The sequence below is a fragment of the Synchiropus splendidus genome, chromosome 16 (genome assembly GCF_027744825.2).
Source record: "Synchiropus splendidus isolate RoL2022-P1 chromosome 16, RoL_Sspl_1.0, whole genome shotgun sequence".
NCBI classification, from domain to species: Eukaryota; Metazoa; Chordata; class Actinopteri; order Syngnathiformes; family Callionymidae; genus Synchiropus; species Synchiropus splendidus.
The window spans coordinates 14,979,758-15,006,760 of record NC_071349.1 but is presented as its reverse complement, the minus strand read 5'-3'; the positions used below and the strand labels follow the sequence as shown (position 1 = coordinate 15,006,760).

The window sequence follows — 27,003 nt, the reverse complement described above, 5'->3', positions numbered from 1 at the left end:
TCTTAAATAAAAAAACTCCTCCACATTGCTTCCTTTTCCTCAGTCACTTCAAATCAATGAGATCCTGATGAGGAGGAACGACCGGCGCTTCAGGGACGAACACTAAAAGTTGCTCACGTCTCCACAGAGGACAGTTCATCATCATGGCGCTGTTCTGCCTGGATACTGTCTCGCTGCCAGCCTCACCCGCCCGTCAGCTGTCCGCCACCGAGCGCCGGGGAATCAGCCGCAGGTAAATATGGAGCAAATGATTGGATTATTGTTCTTTCATTTGGCTGTGTAGTAATGGCTGGATTATAAACATCGCAGGGTATAGATTTCCTGTCAGATCCTATGAATCAGACATCCTTATCTCATTTCCAGCTCCACCCAGAGCGGCCCGTCTCCCAGCCGGGGGGGAGGAGGGAGGGAGGGAGGGGGGGGGGAGAGAGAGACAGCACAACAACCAAAAACATAAACAGAAGCAGCTCATTACAGGCAACACACCAGAGAAGACTGTTGTCACCCGCCCAGCACTCTGAAGTCCACTTGAAGATTCCGAAAACCACTTAGACCTCCTGTCCATATTTGTTAAGCAAGTAAATCCAAGGGCCGCGCCGTGCTGCATTCAAAGACAGCGGGGAGACAAGAGAGGGGAAGAGACTGCGATGTCTCCTAAATGAAATTTAGCCGCGGGAGGGACGGAGGGAGGCTGACAGCAGGTGGACCCAGACACCAGCAGAACCATCTGATTTACTTTGAAGAGAAATGTTTTGGGTTTCAATGATGCAGCCCTTTTTTTTTTTTTGAACCAAAGCTGGAGATGGATGTCTGATGGGGGCAATGCTTGGATGTGGTTGTTGTCTCAGGCTGGATTCCTTCTCAGTGGATTACCAGCAGTGTAATCGAGTTAGGGGGCGCTGTGTGGACCTCCATCTGGGGTAGGACTTCATCAAAGCAAAGACACAACGGCCATTAAAAGTCAGCAGTGATCATTCAAAACTGGCTCTAGTCGCAGCAGAAGGGTTCGACGTTTAGTGTGTTTTTACTAGAGCTGTTTTCTTCTTTGTAAATGTGACTGAACTTTCTTCATGCTCAGGAGAGTTAGGCCTCTGTTCAGCACCACTCAGAACTTCAGAGGTCAGAGATGAGACGTGTCGCTTTACTAGTATTTATATCTCTGGTTGAGAGGAGAATCAGACAAAAGCATCTGTTTGCTTTTGTTCAGGGAGGTTTTTCAATGGACAGAGTTTCCACTACTCTGAATGGACTGAAATTCTTATACCAATATTTTCAAGACATGAAAAGAGCTTTAGTTTAAATAAGGTGATATAAAAACTTGAATATAGCCACCATCGTGGTTTATTGTGCTACTGTCAAACTGACGCAAAATCATTTTGTTGTTTAAATGTATGTATGGGTCCATTTGATTTTACATCATTTGAAATTTATTCAAACAGAAAAATGTGGCTTCTTGTGGCAAATATTCTTATACTATTAAACTGCGATTAATTGAGATCAATTAATCACAAATAACTAGATGCATTTTTTTAGTCGAATCCCACCGCTATTTAAAAGAAAAAGTCGCTCTTGACAACGTCGGGGTGCAACACAAGCTTCATATTGGCGGCGATCTGCTCTCAGCTGACCTGGAAAGACCTCGCAATTTCCCAAGGAGAGGAGGAGGATTCTGAGGAGAAGAAAGTCTGGGCCTCTTCACTTCGACTGCTGCCCCCCTGACCTGACCTTGGAGAAGCAAAGTCAAATGTATAGTTCTGCACCGATTCATGAAACATTTAGTTTCCCCAATAAAGAACGTCATATTTCCTGCAGCTGAATGCCCTGCGTTCTTTTACTGCTGCTCTTATTTACAGTGATTGTACTTCAGCTGGTGACACGCTGTTAAACTGAGTCATCTTCCCTCTTAGATCCCGGCTGGGATAGTCTGTCTCCCTCTTGTTCACAGTCGCTTCACCTTAGTTGAAACTGCTGGAACCCAGCGCCGGGGCTTTTGTCACTGCTCCCAGCCGCAGCCATTACATCTATAGATTTTCTCTTTGATGGGATAATTTGCTTTTCTATCGCTCACAAATGAAGTGATCCTCGCTGCTGCTGCTGCTGCTGCTGCGGCTCCGCGTCTTCAAATACACTTCATTGCATTTGAGGAAGAATCAATGATACACTCACGGTGACAACATCTTTCTTTTAATGTCACTTAATTTCCTGGGTGGAATGATGACATGGATAATGCGGCGTCTACCGCCCGGCATGAATTAATCTAGCGGCGCTATGAGCATGCGATGGAGGCCCTGTAGATGTTTGTTCACTTTATGAATCACATTATTGCTGTGATGTAAATAAACAAGGCAGAGGAGCCGCGGCTTTGCAAGGGAGTGCGCCCCCTAGTGGCGATGAGGGAGTGTGTTTCTGCTGCAGAGATGGAGAAGGCTCCTCTGTTGTAACTGTGGCCTCAGAAGTGAATTCAAACCTCGACTTTAAAGTGGAAAAATAACGGTTGTTTCTTGCTTTACCTTTTGATACTTCCTTGTAAATAATTGACGCCAAAAGGAGGGAATTGAAATCCAGACTCTCAAAATGACCTGTGCTTATTCTAATTTTGACGTGGATTTGAGGACCAGAGAAACCTGGTCTAAAACAATAGCAAGCTAAAAACAGCTGAATGTAGAACTTAATCCTTATTTTAAACAGTTTTTCTTTGCTTGGCTTTGGGTTTTTACCAGTATTTTCTGGACACTTCTCCCCCATCGTGAGGTGTCCTGCTCACGTTCTCCCACGTGTAAATTGAAGGCCATCAAGTGGGATTATTTGGAGGCTGTCGACCCGCGACAGAGTGGTTATGTGATCTGTGCAGACAGCCGATGAGTCAGTGCTATTGTCCTCTAACTTATTCATCAACAGTGGAAACAACAAGCTTTGCATGTCTGATGTTTCTCAGGTCGAAATGTCACACGGCGCTTAAAATTGAATGTGTCACCACTTCGCCTTTAAAACAAAAATCTTTTTGTGTCGTTTCAATAATAACTCGACTCTTATTATTACTTTTAGAATGAGGTTCCTCTGTCACCGCAGGAGTTCAGGGCAGGCTTGATGGGGTGATAGGTTTAGTCACAAGTGCACCCCGGAGGCGGGGTTAGTGTTGTGACGCGTGAGTGACCCGCCGCTGGCTAGAACCAAATGACGTTATTTAGAGCGCGTGAAGAGCGTTTTCACTCTGACGCTTCGTCTCTGCAACTGTAGGTACAAAACCGAAACAAACAAAACTCTTAGAACCATTTATTGTTGTACAAATATGACGGTATAGTACTATAGTAATGGCGTTTTTGACCACGTTACACTGAACTAACGCGCATGTTCGAGGTTGCGCGGCGTCAACGTCAGCTTCAGTTTGTCTTACCTTTTATTGAAAATAACCAAGTTTAAATCCGCCCTGGGTTTTACGGACGGAACAGCGAAATGCGTCTTTTTCAACCTTAAGTACGTATAAAACGCAGGTTTTGTTAGCTAGCTAGAGTTAGCAGCAGCAGCTTTTGTAGTTGTATTGCAGTCACATCATCTTATTTGGTTATGTATTGATTTTATTATACATTAAATGACAATATTTGTCTTGGAAAAGCTTAGTATTTTCATTTTTGCCCTGCAATCCAGTATTTCTAATTGGAATTCGTTGGTTTTCATGTCTAACTTCAGTTCATTTTTATCTTTCAACCTCTGTTTCACTTTGATTTGACAGCTTTGCAGAAAGATGCCTTTAATAGTCACAGTAGAATAAAAGAATTGAATCAGAATATTCATTTTATCGTGAGTTCAAACCACTCAGAATGTGAAGTTCATCTTGAGTATGAATATGAGGCCAACAATCTGACAAATACGCTGCTCTTTTGACGTGAGAAACACGTTCTGCCGATGAATCCTGCTCACACTTCTGCGTTTATAAGGTGATCGTCTGTTGTGATACCTGTAAAACTGCTCCTAAGTTTTCTGAAGGCGCCGGTAATGATATCAGTTCCAGATTAGATAGTCAACACTACAGTTCTAGCAGCGTGATGAAGTGTTTGACTGGAGCCGCTCCATTCTTTATTTCTATCTGATCCCTTCCTGTCAAAATCAACTGTCACATGCTGTGATTTTTCTTTTTCTTTTTCATAACAGAGCTGATAAGACGCGGCGATAGCGGCGGCTGAGGCTTCATAGCTCACACTCTGTGACAAAAGTGCGGCTGTCACTCGGAAAGCTTCGCCGGGTCCAGGGAAAATATGCGGCAGTGAGATTTATCAAGCCGAGGCAGTGGAGGTGAAAGACAGTAGACGGGAGCAATACAAGGTGAGAAGAGAGTAACACCTTCTGTGATGCCACGCTGCTTCTTCCTGGGGTTCTCCACTGAAATCTTGCTGCCTCAGCTCTTTATAATGCGAGGAGGAGTCTCGTATCGTGACTCTACTCTCGATGGAGGCGTTTTCACAGTTCCTGGCGTCTGCACTCAGCACTACATACATGCACCGCCGGCAATTAATTCAGTCAAGTTTTAATTGAGATGTTGCGGCCCTGGTCGTAATCCCTCTGTTTATCATAGATTATTAATCCTCTTTCGCAGATGTTTGAGTTTTGCAAAGTGATTTGAATCCTAATAGGGGCCTTTTCATCATCACCACTTTTAATTGGCTTTTTCTTTGTCGTATTTTCTGAAACTATATTCTGGAGTTTGTTTATTTTAAGTGTATATTCTTGGTCTATTTATGTACTTCCAGTGGTGCGTGTGAAAGTGTTTTACTACACTTTAATTTACACATTTAGTGGTTCTAAACGCAACAAGCAGGAACATTTATTTTCTGCTGGAGTTTTGAGCGCAAACCGTTTTTCAACATATGCCATCTTCTTCCTTGCATTACACTGCCCCTATAGGCCTGGCATGTGTACTGCTACATTGTTTTGAATTGCCCTGTGACCTAGACCTTTTTAGACCTTTTGATGTGGATGTTGATCAGATATTTCATATGGGATAAATATGTGTATAGTGATGATTTTACATTCTTCTCAGGGACCAATAAAGACCTCCGTTTTAAAGAACTGGAGCTCTCTGTCAACTGTTTTCTGCTTCATGCTTCACATTGTTAATACATGTTCCTGGATTTTGTGTCATTATTTTAATATACTTGTTTCATAATGTCTGGAGTCTGAGTATCACAGTGAGATGATTTATGCAACTTTAGGTTAAACAGAAATTCAAACTAGGTCCAAACAAAGGTCATCGCGATTAGTAGACCAATGGAAAAAATAAGGAATAGATTAGTCGACTATGAAAATAATCGCAGCCATATTGTGAACACCAGAAACAAATTGGTGAGATCCCTTAGCCTTACTCAAAATGTGTTTATTTATGCACTGCGTGTTATTAACCTTTGCATTTTAGTTTTAGCAGTAAGCGTGATTCATTACAGCCCATGATGACATGATAACTCAACACATTTTTAAAGATAATAGTTCATTTTAATGGAATATGAAGTCATGCACCATCTGTGTGACGTCATCTGTGTGTGTTCTCTTGTCAGTGAGAGCCTTGAGCTCGCGAGTCCATCTGGAATCAGCAAGTCACATTTCACTGTTGGTTACTAGCGTCACGTCTTAATCCTGGCTATTATTGTCTTATGATGATGATCCCTCTTCATGGAATTAAAGTGGCAGGTGTTTGATTTGGCTTCGGCCTTAATTGGCCGCCATTTACTCTGTCGTTTGTTTTGGTGGTTGAAAAAAAACAGCGAGCAGATGCTGTGTAATCTGTGCCACCGCGCCACTGCTGCCCATCAATAAGCTCAGGGAGATCAATAGGGGTTGCGTGATGCTTTCGCATTGATTTCAGAAACGTGAGTCCTATGAATGGAACCAGAGTGGGAGGTGAGGGGGGCGGAGGGGGGGGTTGGTGTTCCTGTCACCGTGACCCGACACACCTTCCGAGTACATCCTGACTCCTCCTCACACCTCGCACACTCTTGTGTTTACTAACTCAAGACCCCCGTCAGTGTGACTCTGACTTTCCCTCACCTACTTCCAGAGGCTGCTGTGTTTCTGCCCGTGTGTCATCCCAGCGCTGCCGGACCTTCCTCCTGAAAGATGCCATGGTAAGCCAGGCTCTTATATTATCAGGATACAGTAACACGGAGACCCTCGCCGTCCGTGAAAGGCTATCTGCATTCTCCACATTCTCACTGAGCTCCATCAACAGTGATCTAAAGCTCAGGGGTTAGAGAAGACAGGGCTGGATTTTCCGCTGCTTTAGAAGCCGATGGGCTTCAGGAATATGAGTTATGGCCGAGGATCATCTCTCACAGGTGCTGAAAGGTTCACAGCACTCTCGCTCGCACACGCGGCACCGGCGGATGGAGTTAGCCACACGCCTCAATAGATACATTCACTGTCCTCTCCGCTCGGAAAGATATCGCTCTTTTGTCGGGGTGAAGTGCCGTGGATGCACTGGGGCGCTCGCCGCTGCGTTTGTCAGGTTCACTTTGGTGCCACTCACGTTTTTACATGGCACCTTTTCAAGCCCCAAAATTGGACCGTACTCGTCATATTTCATCAAACCCAAAGGGGGACTGATTTTTATCCACATGTTTTTAACACATGACCACTCAATTTCTAACCAATATCAATTAAGTCAGTCTCTGAACATTCGTTTTCCATCTCAAACCTTAATGAACTCCATGAAATTATTTTGTGTCTTTTTCACTTTTAAGTCCCTAAATTTGAAATCAAAAGCGATGCTATGTTTTTTGTGGTATCGATAAGTGTGCGCTGAACTAGCTTGTGTTTGTTGTCTGCATGTCATATTTCAAATTAGCAAGGGGTGCATGAGATTGTGTGTTTTCATTTGGAGCTGTTGTTTTCCACGTGGCTTCACCACCATGGTGTTTTGACACTGGTGAGGCTTTTGTTTTGTCCATTATTTTGGTGAAAAATATGTGTGTTGATTCACTCAAAATGATGTCTTTATTGTGTGTTTAGGACATTGAATGACTCTGAAATGTGCTAATATTTTTATTTTGGTTTGATTCACCGAGGTGCCTCCACTTTATTCCGAAAGCAGTTTAGTAAGCCAGGAAAGCAGGAGGGGAAAGTGAAAGTGGACCTCACTGGGTTTTCCAACCTTGTCATTTTGCTGAAGAGGGTGTGAATAGTTTGCTGGACAGTTTTGAAACTGTTGAAAGCATTATAGCTCGAGGCACTCCTGTTTTGGGCTGAACATCTCCGTGTTTGGACCAGTTGGACTCTTGTTTCCTCCCACAGTCAAAACGTATACAGCCAATCAGCGTGAGTGTGTGTCTGTCCGTATTGTCCTGTGATGGAGTGGTGACCGGACCGCGGTGCCCCCCGTGTCCTGACCCAAGTCTGTGACTCCATTAAGGGAATGAACAAATGAATGAATGTGAGAGTTTGCGCTTTTGAAGTTGGCCGTCAGGTGAATATAGTGAATGTTTTCATGGAGCTGTGCGAGGCTGCGTCCCTCCTCCCCGCAGCTCCGCCGGCCCCTCTGTCCCTTTAAGCCCTCCCCCCCTCGACAGCAGCTGCTCCATATTCATCAAGCCCTTGAGTCTTAAAGAGCCCCATCCCGACTGTGGAGAGACTCATTCCTCTCGCCGGCTCGCTCCATCCTCGTCCCGCCGCTGCCCGCACCACACGCCGCTCGCTCTCTTCTCTCACTCACCCCTCTGCGTCCATCCCCTCCCTCCCTCGTCTCACTCTGTCCCAGCGCGTCTCTCTCTCTCTCTCACACACACGCGCATCACACACATGCTCACGGTCCATCAGAGTCCGACATACCTGTGCAGGCAGGGGGAAGCGGCGCTGGCGTCTCTGAGGGCTGTCATTCGAGGGGAGAAGCGGCTCTCCATTGTTTCCTCTTTCCTCTTCCTCTCCTTCCTGGAATGCTAAAACTGGACTGATGGACATTTCAGAACTTTGTCTTCCAGACCCGCTCAGCTATCATAACCAGTAGGTGCACTCACTCTCATTCTGTTGACCAGCTGTGTTTCACTCCTCTAACTTCGCAAAACTTTCACGTTTAAAAATCACACTCTGTTGTGTCTGTTGTGTTGAGCTGCTAAAGAAACTACAGTCGCGTGTGAAAATGAATTATTAGATGGGATGAACTTCAGATTAGATCAAAGACAATTACTTTTTAATTTAACTAGGATTTTAGGAGAGAGTTGTGCGTCTGCCAGTTTTAAATCCCCTCCTCAAATTTGTGTGACAATAATCCGAGTTAGTGTTTTCTAATAATCATTATCATAATTTCTTGATGTTCCTCAATATACTGTTGGTTCAATCCAAATTCTCTTGTCAGTCACCAGCATTTATAATTTTTAAATTAATTTCATTGGTGAAATGCCAAATTTATTCATTAAATTGTATGTTATTTGAATGATTTATTTGATTTATTAGAAAGAAGTGATAACTAGAATGATCTGGACTCGGGTCGGGCGATGCTTGGCAGGTTTGATTTAAATTGCATTGGTTTTAAAGAACTGAAACTGTTTTTGTTATTTAAATGTGTCTTAAAATATGTGCAAATTTCTTTTCAATTTTATTTTTTTTTTCAAGCCAACCTTTTTATGTATTGGAAATTTCCCGTCTGATTTCCCGTCAGGTTTATTTCTAATCCTAAGTAAAAATTTATTTAGAGTATTATATATTCTTTTTGAAATGTTTAAGAAGCCTAACAAGAAAAAAATATTTTAAAAGTGATGAAAACACTTAAAAAAAAAAAATAACAAGAGTGTGCATGTTTTAATCCATAAATTGAAATACTAATTAATATTATATAAAGTTGTGTATAAAATTTCACATATTTTATGTCAAGTAAACTTTGTTGTATTGCTTTCTAAAGGGCCTCGTGAAAATCTCGCATTCATGTGAAAATATATATGTAGAAGCTGTATTCCAGCCTCATATGATCAATTAATTTCAATTTTTTATTTTTTGGCACAGTTTATTGTGTGTTCGCACGTTTTCTGATTGATGTGTTGAATTTATGTGCTCAGAGTTCAGTTTGGTTTGTTTCTCTGTGTCAGCGTGCTGTTAACATAACTGGCGATGAATCGGTGGATTGTTTCAGAGTTGTTTATATGAAGAAGATGGAGTTTGAGAGGCTGGGTTTATTTTTGCGGCGTGTTTCTTGAATCTTCTGTGCAGCTTCTCTTACACTGCACCTGATATTTAATTTCTGGGCTTCTCGTTCCACTTCTGCTCCTCAAATGTCCCGTCAACACCCGGCGACATCATCACTGCTGTAAACTCCCCATCAAAACCCAATCCTTAAACAGCGGTGAATTCAATTTCCATTCCACCCACTTGACTCCCAGAAGTCAGCCACACACGGCCCGACTTCCTCAGATTAGGTTGGAGAGCCAACAATTGCATTAGTCCATCTTAAGTTAAAAGCTCTTTGAGCAAGTGTTTCATTGTTGTTGGGTTAATCAGATTTTTGCTGTCTTCATGGAGATGCTATCATGCAGTAGAGGCAGCGGTGGGTAACCAAAGCGCCCGCACACACACACACACACACACACACACACACACGGTCCAGATGGGATCAGCTTACGGTAATTTGGTTTCAGAATACATTACCAGAAGAGGCTGGAGAGCGGCCGTCCCACGACCAGACAGAGGCTGCCTGCCGGCCGCTCTGCTTGACAAGAAATGTTGAAGTGAATCTGTGGCGCGATTCTAAATCCTTCTTCCTTGTACCAACAGGGCGTTGTTGTCCAATTCATTAGAGAGAATCCTGAGTCCGCTGGCCACGCTGGAGCCCTCTCATTTCTGGTATCTAGTATCATTACTTTCACTGTAAATGTGTCACTCAGCCCCGAGCTGGGGCCGGGAGGGGGGTGGGGGGGTCGTGCTGCTGGACAAAGAGGGTGTGGGACACGTGCAGGAGAGGTAGTCGTGATGAACTGGGGTCCAGTGCTCTTCATCTTTGTGCACTGGTCATGCAGTTGGCGCAGCTACTTCAACACACTTCGTGTTTCCCAAGGAAAGGCTGTCTGATGTAGCTCACTGTGGAATTTAAAGTTCATTTACCGGGCTGCTTGATATTCCCTTTTTTCAGCAGTTAAATATGTCAATCTGGAATAATTACACTTATCATGTCTAATTTTGATGTGTGCCCCATAAATATTTCAGACTATAAATATATTTATATTTACAAGTAAGTCATAGGATATATGTATGTAAGATATATAAGATATATCTCTGAATTAATGCGAGAGGATATATATATATATATATATATATATACACACACACACTGAGGACATTAATGTAAATAATCATATGTAAAGATAAAGAAAGAATACATATATGTTTAAAAAAAAAGGAACACATTGGACTTAATGCAAAAATAAAAACACTCGCAGTGGAAAGAAGTTTATATCACCACATTATATTGACTACTTACTGCAGTTAAATTAAAAAAATAGGTACATGTAATATATGCAATTAAATTCATGTGTCAAAAAAATAATAAAACAGTAAATAGGTATATTTATTTGTAAGTTGCATATGCTAGATGTAAACAATGTGGCAAGAAAAGATGATTTTCTTAAAAAAAAAAGAATTTGCTTCTATATTTTCAACCATAGTTATAATTTGTATGTCATGAAATATGATATGATAAAGTAAATTATTATGTCCATTATGTTATGACTTCTACATGCAGTAATGGTCAGACATATGTAATATTCTTCATGCCAACTATATCTTTTTGATACATGAACATCATCCAGAAATGACCTCACTGACAGTGTAGCCAAGAGAGAGCAGGATGTGAAGTCGTCCAGTGAAAATCCAAAACAAAAGTTAACATCGTACTCAATCACAGTAGAGGTGTCACTTCTCAAAACTTGGTAATTTGACTTCCACAAAAAAGCGCCAGCGTCCCTCTTCCACGGTAACCTTGGCCACCTCCTCCGCCGCCGCCGCCGCCGCAGTGTGAGAATCTGTTTAAAAATAACCGGGTCCATTAGTGGAGGGGGATAATGCTAGCCTACGTGGGCTCTCATGCCCTTGTGGTGGCAGAGTGCTATCACTGACACGGCGCGTCAGCACTTCTTCCTGTTGCTCCAACATTGAAGGGCTCCTTTTAATTTACACACACACACTCACACACACACACACACACGTTCAATAACTCGCGGCAGAGTTCACAGTGGCTGGAGTGAAGAGAGTTCATCAAAATTATGTATTTATTCTTGTAGATCATGTGGCGTGATTGTAGTGCGGATGCTTGTCACATGGTAAGGATGATGTCATGACACAGCAAGTCGACATTGATCATGCGCTTGAGTGCAATCAAAGTGATCAGAAAATGCATATTACCCAAGATGCATTGTATTGATGTAGTGTAGGCCACATGACTCAAGCCTGTGTAATGATACATCAACACGTAACACGGTAATGACAAAAATAAAATAAAAACTTCCTCACTTTTATTGTAATAAACAGTTACAAAAATATATTGTAACAACAAATTGACATGAAATACATTTTCATATTCCAACATATGCTATATACGTATGTCTGTTCACCGTTATTGACAGAAAAAATCCCAGCACAGTTTAACACAGCCTCATAGCAGTGTAGTTATATTGTTATTATTAGGCCTTACTGCCCCTGCTGCCTGAAGGTGGCAGCACACAAGGCAAAACCCCAGCAGTACAATTATGTATTTGCCCATGTTGTCATAATGCATACAGTGTCATTTGTTATTTCATCTTTTTGGGAGTTCATAGTTAGCGTGCCACATTTTTGGAGGCTTTTTAGCCATGGTTATGTGGTTTATGTACAAGTATTGGGTGAGACCTTCTGCCTTTGTTGTCATGCATTATTGCACAAACCTCAGATGCATTTATTGTTTGACTGCCGACTTGTTTGATGATGAATGTGCTTGACAATGGTCCCGGTCCCGTCTCATATGTGAGTCGCACCACTTCATCAGCGTCGGTGGCAGAAGCGCGTATTGAAGTGAGAAAACCCAACGTGGAGCCGTGAATTTGACAAGTGTCCGGCACTGCCCCGTCCTCAAGTGAAGGCGCTTCACACCTGAGCAGCGGTGCATGCCGGCAACAATGCGCCGTTTATCAGCGGAGGCTATTGGTATTGAGCGGCCGCTCTTTTGAAGGTTATGTTTCTCAGCAGTAATTGAAATGCAAAATAACATTAGGATCGATGGTTAGCTTTGTTTATTTATGAAATCAATATTGAAGCCGTGCGTCACGGACGCAGATCTGATTCCCTCTGACAGATCCAGCAAGTCTTCTCCACTCAGCCTCGACCCGTCACAGCCTTTCAACTTTTGGGGTGTCGCTGTGAGAAAGCCTTCTAATGATAGAGGCATTCTAGCGTAGAATCAAATCTATAGGTGTGATCCACATTAAGCTTTTCAAACTCAGTTCAACAAGAAAGAAGATCCAACTGCTGTTGCTCATCTGGCCCTGGGGAAGTGGCTGTAACCGATAATCTGCCATTAACATGCTACTGTGTAAAAAGCCGGCCACCACAGGCCTAGTTTCCCTCTGCAGAACAGGAAATTCTATTGATGTATCTGTTTCTCCTGACCCGTGTCACGTATAGATCGCCATTTTTCAGAAGCATTAAGGGCTGGAACTCAACTAACATTGACTTTTAACAAGTATAGAACAGTACATGGATGGATCTTTCCCGAGACACCAGGCCATGACTCCTGGATCTAATCTTTTAATTCAATGTGGCTATTTTTGTCAGGGTTTCTGATAGATTAGGAAAGAAACTGCTAATATTTGGAGCTATTAAAGGTTGGGAAAGTGCAACATTAGTGTATGGATCACATTACAATCGCAGTGTTTATCATTAAAATTAAAATGTATCTATTTATTTTAGCACAATTTATGCCAGTGAAGTGCAGTTTGTTTAACCCATATAGACATTTTTAAAAATAAAAAGCTGTCAAACAAACTGGAGAAAATACAATGAAAGTTCTAAGTTTACTGTAGCAGAAAAATATCACAGAAAAGGAAAAGGACGATTGTCAATTAAGTCAAGTAACAACAAAAACAGCTATCATGTCTCTTGTAAAAATATCAGATTTGACTGTCAAAAATGCCCACTATGAGAGATTTATCTAAAAACAATGTTGTTGTGAAAACAGACACTTTTTCCCATGAAAAGGAAATCAAAATAAAGGACTAGATGAATGACAACTAGATGAATGAAAGCGTGTTCAGTCATGACGGAGGTGGTTACACTGTCACATGGGATCATTTCAAGCTCATATTTTGGTGGCAGAAGGTTGTGGAGAGCTGGAAGATTCACTGATTCTAGCTTTCTTCATATCTTCCCACCGTCCTGCGCTGCTTTACCCCTCCTGGTCTCAGAAGTGACAGACAAACAGAGATGTAAATATAACCCCCTCTCTGGAGTCAATCATCTCGTCTCACGGTCCAGCATTAGCATTTACCCTTGTCTCATGTCTCGTAAATTTTTAACCACATATCATTTTCACTACTTGGCCCTTGTAATGTAATCATAGTTAATCTGCGGGCGACAGATTTGTTATTGTGTCTCTGCCTCTTGGCGCGTTGCTCTCGCTCGCACCGTCAGGAGAAGTGTTGGTTAAAATGCCTCTTTTCTTTACGAGAGCGGCCCCTCTGCGATAAAGCGGCGCTCCCGTCGAGTGGCTGGTTGTTGAACTTGGCACCTGGTAGCAGGACACCACTGGGTCCGACTGTATGTTTAGATCCTCTCGCATTAATTCACAGAAGTTTAATTATTGGTGAATGGTGTGGCGGCGGAGCCCACCGTATAAATCAGCCCCGGCCCACCCGCCTTTTTATTACCGCAACTATTTATGGGAAATATGTGGCAGCTGGTGGAGATGAGCTTGTAAAAAGCTTCAGGCTATTGCTATGATTATGTCTGCAACAGTGGCAGTGGTGACGTTTTTAGCAAGTGAACGAAGCTGTTGCTGTTAATACGCAAAGTTCTAAACAAAGTGAAAATGGGTTGGGTGTCGGGCTGCTCAAACTAGACACCTGATAATGTCTCTGCTGCTGTGTGCTTGTGTTTGCCAGCTGCGCTTCTCTGTAGGCGGCGTAAATCAGGCTTGTCAGTGCCGTAGATTAAGCTACACTGAAATCTCACATTATCCAGCAGTAAACACGCTGCTAATATAATGAACCTTTCCTGCGCTGGACACACTGCATTAAATCTTTGCTTTAAAGTCGACAAACTTAAATTAAAAACCCTCCCTACTCTGGTTTAATAGCTCCACACCACTCCATCAGAGGTGGAGTGGGTCTATTCTTTGTGGTTAGAGGGAACATTTAAAACCTGAACCTGAACCCACACATTTGAGTTTTGTTCTGCAAGCCTTTGTGTAACTTCAGTGTGAGTGAAATAGTGGGATGTCACCTGCTTTATTGGAATTAAGCATCCAAAACAAAGAGTTTGATCCTTATTTTGGCGTTTCGAAACAATGATGACACGCCATCAAGAATCACTGAATCAAGTCTGTCAACTGTTAAAGTTGTCCGGTAGGTTTGTTTGGAAACTCCTCTTATAGTCTCCATTCTCTGAGTCACTTAGATTTTTGGCATTTCCCATCAGGGGTTACCCCCAACAAGAGCCTAACCCTAAGCACCTTGACTCTTCTTGATCTTCACCCCTGTCCTCTTCATGTCTTCAGTCAACACATCCGTGAACCTCATTGGTTGTCTTCCTCTCCTTCAACACCAACATCCTGAGTTTTGTCTCCAAACTTGAGGTGTCTCTCTGGCATACACATTTCTAATCCTGTTTCCCCAATAATGTGGGCTCCCCAATGCTTGGTGCCTTGCACAGAACTGGGGTGAACTATTGGACTTTCATCTTGTTTAACTCTTGTTTTTTCCTTCTCCTTTGACTAGACAGAGCAATTCTAAACCTCATATCGTATATTGTGTATATAATCCAGTGAAATGAAAGCATTAGATGATATGAAAGGAGCCGTCCTGTCTGCTGGTGTATAACTGATATTAACAAATGCTCAAGGAGTTTTCCATTATGTATTTAATCCTGTTGGCTGGTGGTTGATCTTGTTTTTCTTGTGTGACAGAGAGTTTACTGTGAATTAAAGGGCCTCATTACAGACGCTTGCATCATTAATATCATTTTTTTTTTTTGCTAGCAGACCGATCGGATGTAGATCACATAACCCTCTTGGCGGAGCTGAAAACCCTCAAAGGGGAAACCAAAGCCTTCTAATGTCATAAAACGGTTGGGTGTAGATAATAAACATCAACCAGAATTCAGCAATTGACCCATACTTTCCTCACATAAACGTCAACTTCAACCATGTCAGACGATGGCAGACGGAAACCTTCTGTACTGCACCTTCTGTATCAAAGCTGAAACATTTTTTCGTCACTTAAATAAATTCAGGAAATACCATGAGGTTGGCAGAACGTCATGTGATGCAGTCACACAAGTCAATACACTTATTTAAGCGCTGTTTTTCCAGCAGATTTGTCACTTCCTAACAGTCCGCCTGTTGTTTTTGCCCAACAAAACATATTACCTTATCGCCTTATAAGGTATATGAAATGAAAGCATTAGATGATATGAAAGGAGCCGTCCTGTCTGCTGGTGTATAACTGATATTAACAAATGCTCAAGGAGTTTTCCATTATGTATTTAATCCTGTTGGCTGGTGGTTGATCTTGTTTTTCTTGTGTGACAGAGAGTTTACTGTGAATTAAAGGGCCTCATTACAGACGCTTGCATCATTAATATCATTTTACGGTGGAGACATTGAATCAAATCCACGTCTCTAAATCTGCTCCATTCGAGAGAGAAAGTGACACAGTTCTGGTGTTTGTGCAGCTACCTACGTGTGACTGTTTGTTTGTGCTTGACTCTTCTGTTGATGAGGAGCGTAATTTACGACGAAGGCAGGAAGGCGCTCTTTGTTTTTTAGCAGGTAGAGTTCCCCCCTAAACAAGGACGGCCCATCAGAAGAAGATTAATGAAGTAATTTCATGCATGGCTCTATTGCTTCCACCCTGCCAAACGCACACTCACTGTGTCTAAACCGCTGATTTACGCCCGACTGTTAAATGGCTTTAACCCTTCGCAATTCTATTTCCCTGCGACACAAACATGTCGGAGAACAGGTCGGGAATACCCTTCGTCTTTCTTTTAAGTTTTCACCCTTCGCTCGTGTTGAATAATCCGCGGGAGCGACCCCGCTGAGAGTCTGTGAGAGGTGTGCTGTGCCTGATATCAGGCGGATTTTCATCTCATTTATGGAGCTTAAGCCAAAAAAGCCTCTGCTGCGCAATTCTCCGAGTTTTATGACAATATCATGAACATACAAAATGGATAATTACTTCAGCGTCATCATGTTTAACAGACTTTTTTATTAGCTAGAAACCTGATCAGTAGTGAAGCAGTATATTTCAAACAGCACTAAACATATACGGACATATACGACTTTCACATACACTTGTGAAAATTATTTCATATTGTTATTTATAGGAACTTGTGGGAATTTTTTCATATATTCAATTGAAACAGATAAAAAAAACACTTTCCAAAATGTCATTGACAAAAATGGAAATGATTCATACATGAATACCGAAATCTGATATTTCACATAATATTTAAATAAAAATAATGAATAATACAAATACTGATACTACTAATAATATTAATAATAATGAACACTAGCAAAAAAAGGATCATTTGAAGAGTGTGTCTTTGATCCTGCGGACAGAGGTCAGACAGTGAGATTCACTCACAGGTGAATTGTATCCAGCTTGGACATGAAAGTAGTGCCTCAGCAACCCTTAAATGTTATGAGTCTGGACATACGGATGATGTACAAGCCTGACTGGTTTAAGGGCTCATCGCTGCGTGTGAGCGTGTAACTTAAAAATGGAACATGGTGTATGTTGAAGACTGAAATTAATTCTTTTGTGCGTTCTTTGAACTCACATTTACACCATTTATTACGAGGCGGACCCTTAAGTCGGAGCGCTTGGTGGCTATAATCATATTCCACGGCCATCGTGGGATTTGGTAAATTCATGTTGTTCATTTCTACCATGACCAGGCCACAGAACGGATGTAATGGAAACTAATCTGTTCTAATGAAAAGACAGAATTAGGAATTGGATCCCAAACGTGCTCAAGACTTATCACTCAACTTTTTCTCATTTTTTTTTTTAACTGTGATGAGCTGTTCAATTCTTCTGGGAGCGTCGTCTTGCTGGGTCTGCGTCAGAGATTAGCTCTTCCTTGGGAGCCTTCAGGCAGACAGCAGGATTTGCTCCTTTCACCAACCTGAACTGGATCTGCCCAGTGCGACCCAGACGGTTTACGTCACACTCTCGCTCGCCTTGTTTCCTGCCTGAATCGTCTTCCAAAACAGGAAGGAGCTGCGGGAGGATCAATAGATGTGATCTTGTGCCCATGCTGTCACAGTGGAGTGAGCTCATGGCTTTATAAAGACCAGGGTGACGTTGCGGTGTGGCGGCTAAATATAATCCTCTGCTGGAGACAGAGGGACGTAATTGCACAGACCGCAGAGCAGCAGGGTCCCTTCAGTGGTAACCCGGCACTGGACCCCGAGCCCACGGGCATATTGATCCGGAGACCCTTGCTCTTCGTTTGTACAATAAATTCCTTTTCCATTCCTGTATCACTTTCCCTTCCCAGTATATCTTTTGCTGTTTTTCCGCTTCCTCCACTTTCCTTTTGTTTGATTTTAACGCCATAAATCTTTGTCAACTTCTCCTGAGTGTTAATAGAGCCCCCTACCCTCCCCTCAGGCGTCCCCTCTCCCACTCCCGCTCTCTCTCTCTCAGCCGGAGCAGGACTACTAAATGAGAAACTCCAAAATTAGGGACTCTCCTTCGCAGATTGAAATTGGTCCCAGTGGAATTTTGGGGTTGCCTCAAACCAAACGACTCCCTCACCACCCCCTTCCCACCATCTTTCATGTTCTATCAACTGCATAAACAGACACGAGGTGATGCCAAATTGTTGCTGTGTGGTGTCAACTACGCTTTTAACTCAATTTCTGGACATCAATACAACATTTTGAGGGTGTATGTAATGTCCTCATGTGAAGTGCTAACAAAAACCTCTAGTCAATTTGTATTTGTGGTATAAGACATACCCTTGAGTTATTCAGAAGATCACCAAAATAGTTTGTCGTCTTATTATTCATTTGTAATCCATTCATCATTTATTAAGTTTTTTTTTTTTGCTAGCAGACCGATCGGATGTAGATCACATAACCCTCTTGGCGGAGCTGAAAACCCTCAAAGGGGAAACCAAAGCCTTCTAATGTCATAAAACGGTTGGGTGTAGATAATAAACATCAACCAGAATTCAGCAATTGACCCATACTTTCCTCACATAAACGTCAACTTCAACCATGTCAGACGATGGCAGACGGAAACCTTCTGTACTGCACCTTCTGTATCAAAGCTGAAACATTTTTTCGTCACTTAAATAAATTCAGGAAATACCATGAGGTTGGCAGAACGTCATGTGATGCAGTCACACAAGTCAATACACTTATTTAAGCGCTGTTTTTCCAGCAGATTTGTCACTTCCTAACAGTCCGCCTGTTGTTTTTGCCCAACAAAACATATTACCTTATCGCCTCAGGAGTGTTTGTCCCCGGAGAGCTGTCGTTAGAATGTCCCCATCTCCTTCTAGCTCCTGTAGGACAAAGGCAATTCCTCCAAGAGCCTTTTAATGAACAAGTTGCCCAAACACTCGCAGTGGCACATGAGAGGAAGCCTTTAAGTGTGTTCCACTGGCTCTACCTTGAAAATATTTTTAGAATTCCGCCCCAAAAGTGGACTCCCAAGCTGTGTGCGAGTGTAGAGCCTGTAAAAGGAGGCAGTGGCCCCTGGAGGAGAGGTCAACAAGGAGGGTTGTGGTGGCTGAGTGGAGGTCTGTCAGGAGCTAATTGAGTTTGTCCTCCCCACACTGACTCTGGGACTGCTGGCTTATCAGGCCACATCGCCCGCAGCCTTTCAGACATATCTGCCCCAACTGGGGGCATCTGATATCATCATCCACCCGCCTGCAGATGTCAACCCCCGGCATGGTCAGGAAGCAGGGATATGACACTTCAGGATGGGGTTACTAAACTCTCCAAAACGGGGCGTCTGGAGTTTGAAGAATCTGTCCGGTGTTTGGTTGCAGCCCGGTTTGTGGAGATTTACACATGAAACAGGAAGCGGTCGGGATCAGTATTCTCCTGGAGAGAGCAGGAGTCTCTCAGCAGGAATCCTTACAAATTGGCTCAATTAGCTCCCAATGTTCTCACGACGGTGACATCCACCGTTCAGGGTTCCGCTAGCAGGCGGGAAGTGTCGAGACTGGTGGGAATCAGCCTTCCTTTCCGAGGTGGAGGAGCGCGAGGCGAGCCGGCAGATCATTAGGCCGGTTAATCCCGGTCAGAGCAGGGCCGGCGGAATGATATTGGGACTCTCAAGTGCCTGAAGGATGGCCAGGTGGAATCAGATTAAAACCAAACTGCGCACGGTGCGTTTACGGCTCCATATCCCAGCACTCAGCATGAATTTTGATCGGTACAAAGGGAACAAAAGGAACCGGAACATTGAGAGGTAAAAGAGAGGGGAGCGATTGTGTGTCTGGGACGAGCCGCTGCCAACTCAGAAATTCTCTTTCTTCAAGGAAGGGAATATCTTGCCATCAATGGAACATTGTCGAGCTTGAATCAATATTTCTGACCCTTATTTAACCACATTTAGTCGCAATTTTGGGGCGCTGTGGCTTAACAGGAAGTCCTGAATTGTTTTGCAGAAACATTGAAATAAGTTTTCAGTTTGACATAGTATTGAATAGCCTTTTTTAAAATGAATAAACTCACATCCACTCGGTAGGCCTTATTGAGAAAAGGCTTGACACCACATGTGATTGAATCGAGTCTCTCTTACAGGTGGTGACTAAGCCTCCATCTCTATTTCTCCTTTTGCCTGACCTTTTTTCTGCCAAAGTCAACTTTGTTCTGTGATGCTATCAGCTTCTCCAATGTTTGTAGCAAACTACCAACTTGTTTTGTGTTCTGAGATGACGCCACATTTTTTAGAAAATACAAACTTTCGCTTTGAAATGTACCATAGAATTTAGCAAATGGTCCTCAACTAGATAACTGCTGATAGTAGTTTGTCGTACCCAGTGTCGGCACTGATAGATTCTTATTTCCAATGCAGAACCATATGAACAACGATAGATAGTATAATATTGTTGAAGAAGATGTTTAAAGTCTCATCTGTTCGGAGGAGATTGTGCACTTTATAGTGTGACAGAGCTTCAGTAGTATAAAAGCCATGTCAAAATACATATATGAGGTGTAAACCTCACCTTCTGTCGTGGCTTCAGCTCATATATTTGTTCCAAAATATGATATCAAGTAGTAAAAACTGTTCATCATGCTGATGTCTGTGGCACATGATTATCCAAAGAGGCCTTTAATTTGAGTTCCTGTACGTATGAGTCGATTACTCCGTCCAGTCGCCCTGAAAACAACGCTGGACTATACATTCAATGTCCACTTGTCAAAATGAATCGAACAACGGCACTTCCTGTCAAGTTAATTATCACCTGCTGAATTATTTATCACGGCGGCCCTCAAACTGTTCAACGTCGTCATTCATTTTTTCCATGCAGGGAGGTATTTATAGAATTAAATTGGAGCCGTCCCATTAGAATATTTATAGAATTCCACTTGATTCATACCTGTGGTTCAAGTGGTTAGTATTCCCTCCGTGTCATTAATCAATATATGCAGTCTTGTTAAAAACATAAGCAGAGCGGCGGTATAACGTGTCATCGCGGAATGAGTTAAAGGGGATCCAGCCGGCACATTTATAATAAATGACCACATTGAGCTGGAGGGGAAACAGTTAAGACACTTATGCAATTATGCTAAGTGTCACCCCGAAGCTGGCCTTTGAACCGGGGTTAAGCTTACTCTGAATTTGTGAAATAAAAGCTAAATGGAGCCATCTTGCTCGGCGGCGTTTTAATATATAGCCTTTAATAAGCCAAATGCAGGTGCCCCATCACACAGGTGCACACATCCCGCCGAACATAAGGCAGAGCTGCGCATTAGCTCACGCAATCTGCATTCATTATTCCGTTTTAGAAAGGCAGAAAATGCATTTGCCCATTCTCTGTGAGGACGATTTAAGTGTGCAAAGTGAGGTTATCTCTTCAAACTACTAATGTTGAAAGTGCATAATATTGCAACTGTGAAATGCTAAAGGACATGTCCTCTTTTGTTTGCAAAAATGGTCCGTAAGTGGTGCAGTGTATGGAACAGTGTGAGGTGAATGATTTGGAACAAAATATAAAAACATATATAATGTAATAATACATTACATCTAATGTACAATTGTACATTAGATAAAATCCCTTTCCCCGGATGCCTCCTGCAGCAGCGCCAGGAAAATAGCTCGGTTCTGCATAGAGACAGAGCAGGTGTAACATCCCGACCATCCCTGGTTGAGGAGGACCAGTGGTTCTACTTTGAGTCCTTTCTGGATGACTGAGCTTCAGCCTATGTCACAGTGAAATTCTCTTTCATTTTTCTGATGTTTCCTTTGATGTTTTTGATAAAAGGAAAAGGACAGAAATGAAAAATAATGAGTGGGTTTCTTTCACTACTTGGTGTTCATGTTTAGCCACTAACAGCCGTGTATCCTCCCTTCTTTTTTGTATGCTTTAAATGGGGACAAAATACAGAGGTTGTGCCCTATTTATTCTTGACTAAAAAGCTTGTTTTCTTTAGCTCAAGAATGGCATTTCGCTCCACTTCCATGTTTCTTCATTGGCTCTTTAGTTTCTGGTTAGTCATAATATTCTAATGACTGGATCTACTCATTTTCTGTCACAGTAGTTTCGTTAGGTCCACTGAATTTCACTGGAAGAGAATTCATATTTCAAGTGTTTTGTTTGTATTCTTTATGTCCTTCCATCTCCCCTCTTCAAGAGTGGGACCAAAGCGGTGTTCAACATATCTGTGCATTTCCTTTGTCCCAGACGAAGTCACACACCTGCTATATAGACGTTGGAGAGCAAAATAAATTGCACTCTCGGGCCTTTTTTAAGTGGTGGCCGTGTTTTATGTGGTACGGGCTTCATAATACAGGAGGAATTTCAGGAGTGCTTAGCCAAAGGGCTTATTCCACAAGGTCAACGGTTTTAACAGGGGGCGTTTTTTATTATTTATTTTAGCAGTTAACCTTTTTGTGAATTTCCAGAAGTGGTAGGCACCCCGAGCTGCGATGAATATACATGACAGCAGGGAGAGAGAAAATCGGGAATGAGATTTAATTTGACATGCTGACCTCCATCTCCACGGGCCCTGGAAGCCAGGGTGAGAAAATAAGGTTGACCCATTGACCCCTGGGCCTGAACCCCTCTGTCACCCACCCTCACAATTAAATCAGCCCCAGAGAGCAGGGGGGCGGTGCGGGCCGGCAAGTAGGGGGACACTCTGTGGCTTCCTGTTTCTTCTGAGACGGCTGTCGTTCGGGAACGTCTCGCTCTCCATGCTAATCGTACACCAACATGTCAAATATGTAAACATTAGCATTAGCTGGCAATATGCTAATGGGCTAATGTGCCAGGAAACAAATTCGACTGCAACTCGGCGCATGCGGAATTTGCATAAGCTGCGCCAGGCTCAATTCTGTTAATGCGACTGTGGGTGACCCTTCACCCCGTCTGTGGTACCTAATGCAAAGGGGTGTGTGTCTTCCTAAAGTGAGGCGACCTCGCCTTCACCCGCGGAGGTCACCAGCGCTACGTGGCTTCCACTCTCTGCAGTTCGCTGAAACCAAAAAAAAAAAAAATTGAGTTGTACCACTGTTGCTGTTGAAGTGAAAGGTTACACTTCCGGACCTGAAATAGATTTATCCGGCTGCAAAGTGCATTTTGTGGGATGCGCCCGAGCGACGCTGCCTGCTTCTAAAATACAGTTATCAGACAGACGGTGCAAAAGTCAATATCTTGTGTTTCCTTTTGGTTGAGTGCTGACTCAAGGAGACAAGCCAAGGTCCAGCCTGCTCTCCAAACTATGGAGATGCCCTCGGACTTAATTCGCTGTGTGTTTTGTGTGTCTGTGTGTTCAGTGTGACTCCCTTTACTTTCTGAGTCCCAGCCAGCACCACAGCTCGGGGTCTAACTGACGAGACATTTAGATTTGAATTAAATTACGATACTGCGTTTGGACGAGGTACATCATAGTTTTACAATAGTGATTACAGTCTACCGTCTTGTTGTCGCCGAATTAAAGTGATGCATTGATCCATCGCAAACATGTTTGAATGTCATTAACCAGTCCATTTCCATCGCCCACCTCCAGGCTGCTGAACAGAATGGCTGCTGATGACCGGCACCTGCCCTCCAGTTGCGGGTCCTACATCAAGACGGAGCCGTCCAGCCCCTCGTCCGTCATCGACACGGTCAGCCACCACAGCCCCAGCGGCAACTCGGATGCCAGCGGCGGCTATGTCAACACCATGAACAGCCACTCCAACGGCCTGGACTCGCCGCCCATGTTCACTCCCAACGGGCTCGGCGCCGCCGCCTGCCGCAAGCGCTACGAAGACTGCTCCAGCACCATCATGGAGGACTCGTCCATAAAGTGCGAATACATGTTGAACTCCCTCCCCAAGAGGCTGTGTCTGGTCTGTGGAGATATCGCCTCCGGGTATCACTATGGCGTGGCCTCCTGCGAGGCCTGCAAAGCCTTTTTTAAAAGGACAATACAAGGTATTTTCCTCTGATCACCGCCTCCCTGCAGACATTTTCACACTCTTCTCCCTCACATGATGTCACTGGACACAAAAATACTCTCTGCACACTTCACTGCACCTCACTCTAGCTGAGGAGCTCTGTGTGTGTGAAAGCTCTGGAGACCAGAGCGTCTGCCAAAACTAGAGGGTAGGAGTGCCCAACGCAGCACACTGATAATAGAGCATTTCATAATTACGGTTGCATGTTACAAATGTTTTTACAGCACCATTAGCCTCTTAAGGTCCAGTGGCTGTTATCTAGGATAACGGTGCTGTTTAAAAAAAATGTATTATCAACTATTACTGGGTCACTCTAAAGCTTATATTCTTAAATTCTCAATGAGCTTTTGTTTTGTTTACACACAGCGTCATTTAATTTTTTAAGTGATATTTTAAAATACACCTCCTATTAAGCATATTTATAGTGTTTGGAATTATATTATGTATCACATAAGATACGAACGAAGCTGAGTAATGGTGAAGCGCTACGACTGTGGCCACTCAGCATCATGAACTTTCAATATAACGCCACGGTGTGCTACTTTTAAGGCTTGTTTGCATTAGAATTTGATGGCCCACTGTGGGGAAATTGCATATCCTCATGAAATAATGTAGCGTCAGTGGCAGTTATTTTGTCGTGGTGGTGGCTGTACATGAGCTGCACTTGTCGCAACGCTTGCACACCTTTTAGGACTAAACAAGACAGTTATTTTTATTGTCCAAAAATCTTTTTACCATCCCTATTTGTGACAATGATGTCATCATCTGTCACTTTGCTGACGACCACTGGACGTGACATCATCGCTCAGGGGTCAGATTTGCCGGAGTAGCGGGTGTCCGCCCCGATGCCTCCGGGGCTCCAGACGACACACTTCATTATTCCTGCCGTGTTGTGTGTTTGTGTGTGCGTGGACAAGGTGCGACCGGCTATCTGCAAGACAGGTTTCTCATTAGAGGGGCAATGAAAGACCCCCCTGTGTGAAGCCCTGCGCTCTGCCTGAGATTAATCGGGGAGACGGGGGTTTGGTTGAGCCTGCAAGACAAATGGACACAACAGGAGCAGCAGCTGCCTGGACGGCTAATTTTGGTTCTAATGTATCTGGTGCGCGCTGGATATTATTTATCATCCGTGAACACTGGAAATTGCTCTTAGCAATCGGAGCGACCGACAACGACATAATTGCGCTTCATCTTTGGGAATGTGAGCACTTAAGTCACACTTTGCTATTTTGTTGTTGTCATTTATCTACATTACACAGGAAAGCGAGTCGGTGCTCCGCCGTACCGTTCGTCATTTAGTGCCCACCGCCACTAGGTTGCAGGTTGGATTCCGCGCTCTTGATTTGAATCCGACTCCTTTCTGCCTCATGTCTTTGTGTGGTTGCGTGGATTCCCTCAGGGCACTCTGTTTTCCTCCTGCAGTCCAAAAACATACAGCTGCTAATTGATGGCTCTGATATGTGAGCGTGTGTGAGCGGTTGCCAGACCTGTCCAGGGATTCCTCTGCCTCCCACCCCAAGATGGTGGACGAGGAATATAGAAAAGGATTATGAGGGTAACAATGTGGAAAATACAGAAATATTCAATCTGATATCGGTTGAGGCTGCCAAACTTATTTGGATTTCTTAAGTCCTTTGGCACATCTATTCACTTGCAGTTCCTCGTGTGACTCCGACACTGCTCATAACTTCAGCGCTACAAAACAGTCAGGAACAATGAGATCATGTGTGATGTGTTCATATCCTGCCAGTTTAGTATTCAGTTCCATTCGGCTCAGCATCAGCCTGTCAAGTCATGTCTTTGCTATTAAAAAACAATTTGACTGGGTTAGTGTTGCTGTCACCTCAAGCAAAAGTAGAGACGGAAGACGTTATTCGACCATGTAAAACTGCGCCTGTGTTGCCTAAACCACCATATGAAAGCGATGCACTTATTTGTGTCTACGGTTTATTTTAGTCAACCCGAGAGTCCGTTTTGTGATGTTATCGCTAAACGCTGTTTAGCGGGGTGAAGATGACGGGCTGAGAATCCCTAACACACGGAGAGCGCCTGTCTTTGCCGGCTCCATGTGTGTTTTGGCGCAGACAGCACTATCAGCTTTAGACAGTCTATGTACCTTTTTGCAGGCAAACAAAAGCATTAAGCCAAATCCCGGTGTTTACCCGCGCCGCCATCAGCAATCCTGTCTGTTGACAAAAGATGAGCGTTTTTCTCTCAAGTAACATCGCCGCGCTTTTGTCCGCCGGCAGTAAAGCGCTCTGACGGCGACACAAAGCGCCGGCGACGGAGGCATCCGAGAAGAAAGAGACGTCTTAAGCGAAGCAGCGGCTCGAGCAATTAAGAGGAAGGTACGCGGAGGAGGAGGAGGAAAAAAAAGGGGGCTGCTCACTTTGCGTCGTGGATTTGAAACCCCTCTCTCTCTCTTCTTGGAGGGCTGCCTGTAATGGAGCTAATCTGCCGTCGTTTGTCCGAGCCACAGGAGTTTTGTCAATAACAATCAGCGTTTGGAAAGTGTAATTAAGGCCGAGGCTTTTCATTAGGAAGAAGGGAGGGGGCTGTCTCCAGGGAAGGCCGTGCCAATTAGAAACTCAGGCACGCGTCGCCGGGTAATTTCAGCGGAAGGAGGGGAAAAAAGGCCCGGACTTGTGTTTAGATTGAAGAGGGACTGGACTGCTCTTTTCAGTGAGAGGAGGAGACGCGTCATGGCATAAGAATCAGACAGGGGTCCCAGGCACAGAAGAGGGGAGGAGGTGGAGGCCCTCTGAAATGACCAAAGAATGGCTGCGGGGAAATTGAAGCAGTAAGCGGCGGGATGTAGAGCCCTTGAAAGAAGGTGCCGTTGATGAGAATTGATTAATTAAAGGAATAACGAGGCAGTCAAGGGTGCAGAGAGAGTCGGCCCTCTCTAATGAGAAGAAAACAAAGGAGCTGTCTCCTCCAGCCCTTTATCACGTTGTTCCTGAGCACGGAGGGCAAACAACATGCTAAGTTAATGATAACCATGTACACGGCTGCTTATTTGTCACCTTCCATTCACCTTGAGCGACTGCTCGCTCCGTCAAATGCTCTTTTTGTTGTTTCGTTGTGGCAGTTGATGGAGCGTTTGCTTTCAGGCAGACTGTTTAAAGTCAGGCAGAATTTAGAATCATTT

The 27,003-nt window shown here is 43.6% G+C and overlaps 1 protein-coding gene across 11 annotated transcripts in view; it reads left to right on the top strand.

Moving 5' to 3' along the window:
• Nucleotides 1–216: 216 nt before the first annotated feature.
• esrrb (estrogen-related receptor beta) overlaps nucleotides 217–27,003 on the top strand; it is a 62,093-nt gene continuing 35,306 nt past the window's right edge. The window contains exons 1-5 of one of the 11 annotated variants that reach the window (XM_053844263.1): nucleotides 217–232; nucleotides 4,150–4,320; nucleotides 6,047–6,113; nucleotides 9,745–9,813; nucleotides 23,420–23,829. In XM_053844263.1, coding sequence (XP_053700238.1) covers nucleotides 6,106–6,113; nucleotides 9,745–9,813; nucleotides 23,420–23,829 — 487 coding nt within the window. In that variant the 5' untranslated portion in view covers nucleotides 217–232; nucleotides 4,150–4,320; nucleotides 6,047–6,105. Of the gene's footprint in view, nucleotides 233–3,142; nucleotides 3,238–3,360; nucleotides 3,475–3,709; nucleotides 3,936–4,149; nucleotides 4,321–6,046; nucleotides 6,114–7,594; nucleotides 7,984–9,744; nucleotides 9,814–23,419; nucleotides 23,830–27,003 lie in introns of those variants that run through there. The other 10 variants (XM_053844258.1, XM_053844259.1, XM_053844264.1 and 7 more) reach the window with 10 other exon arrangements.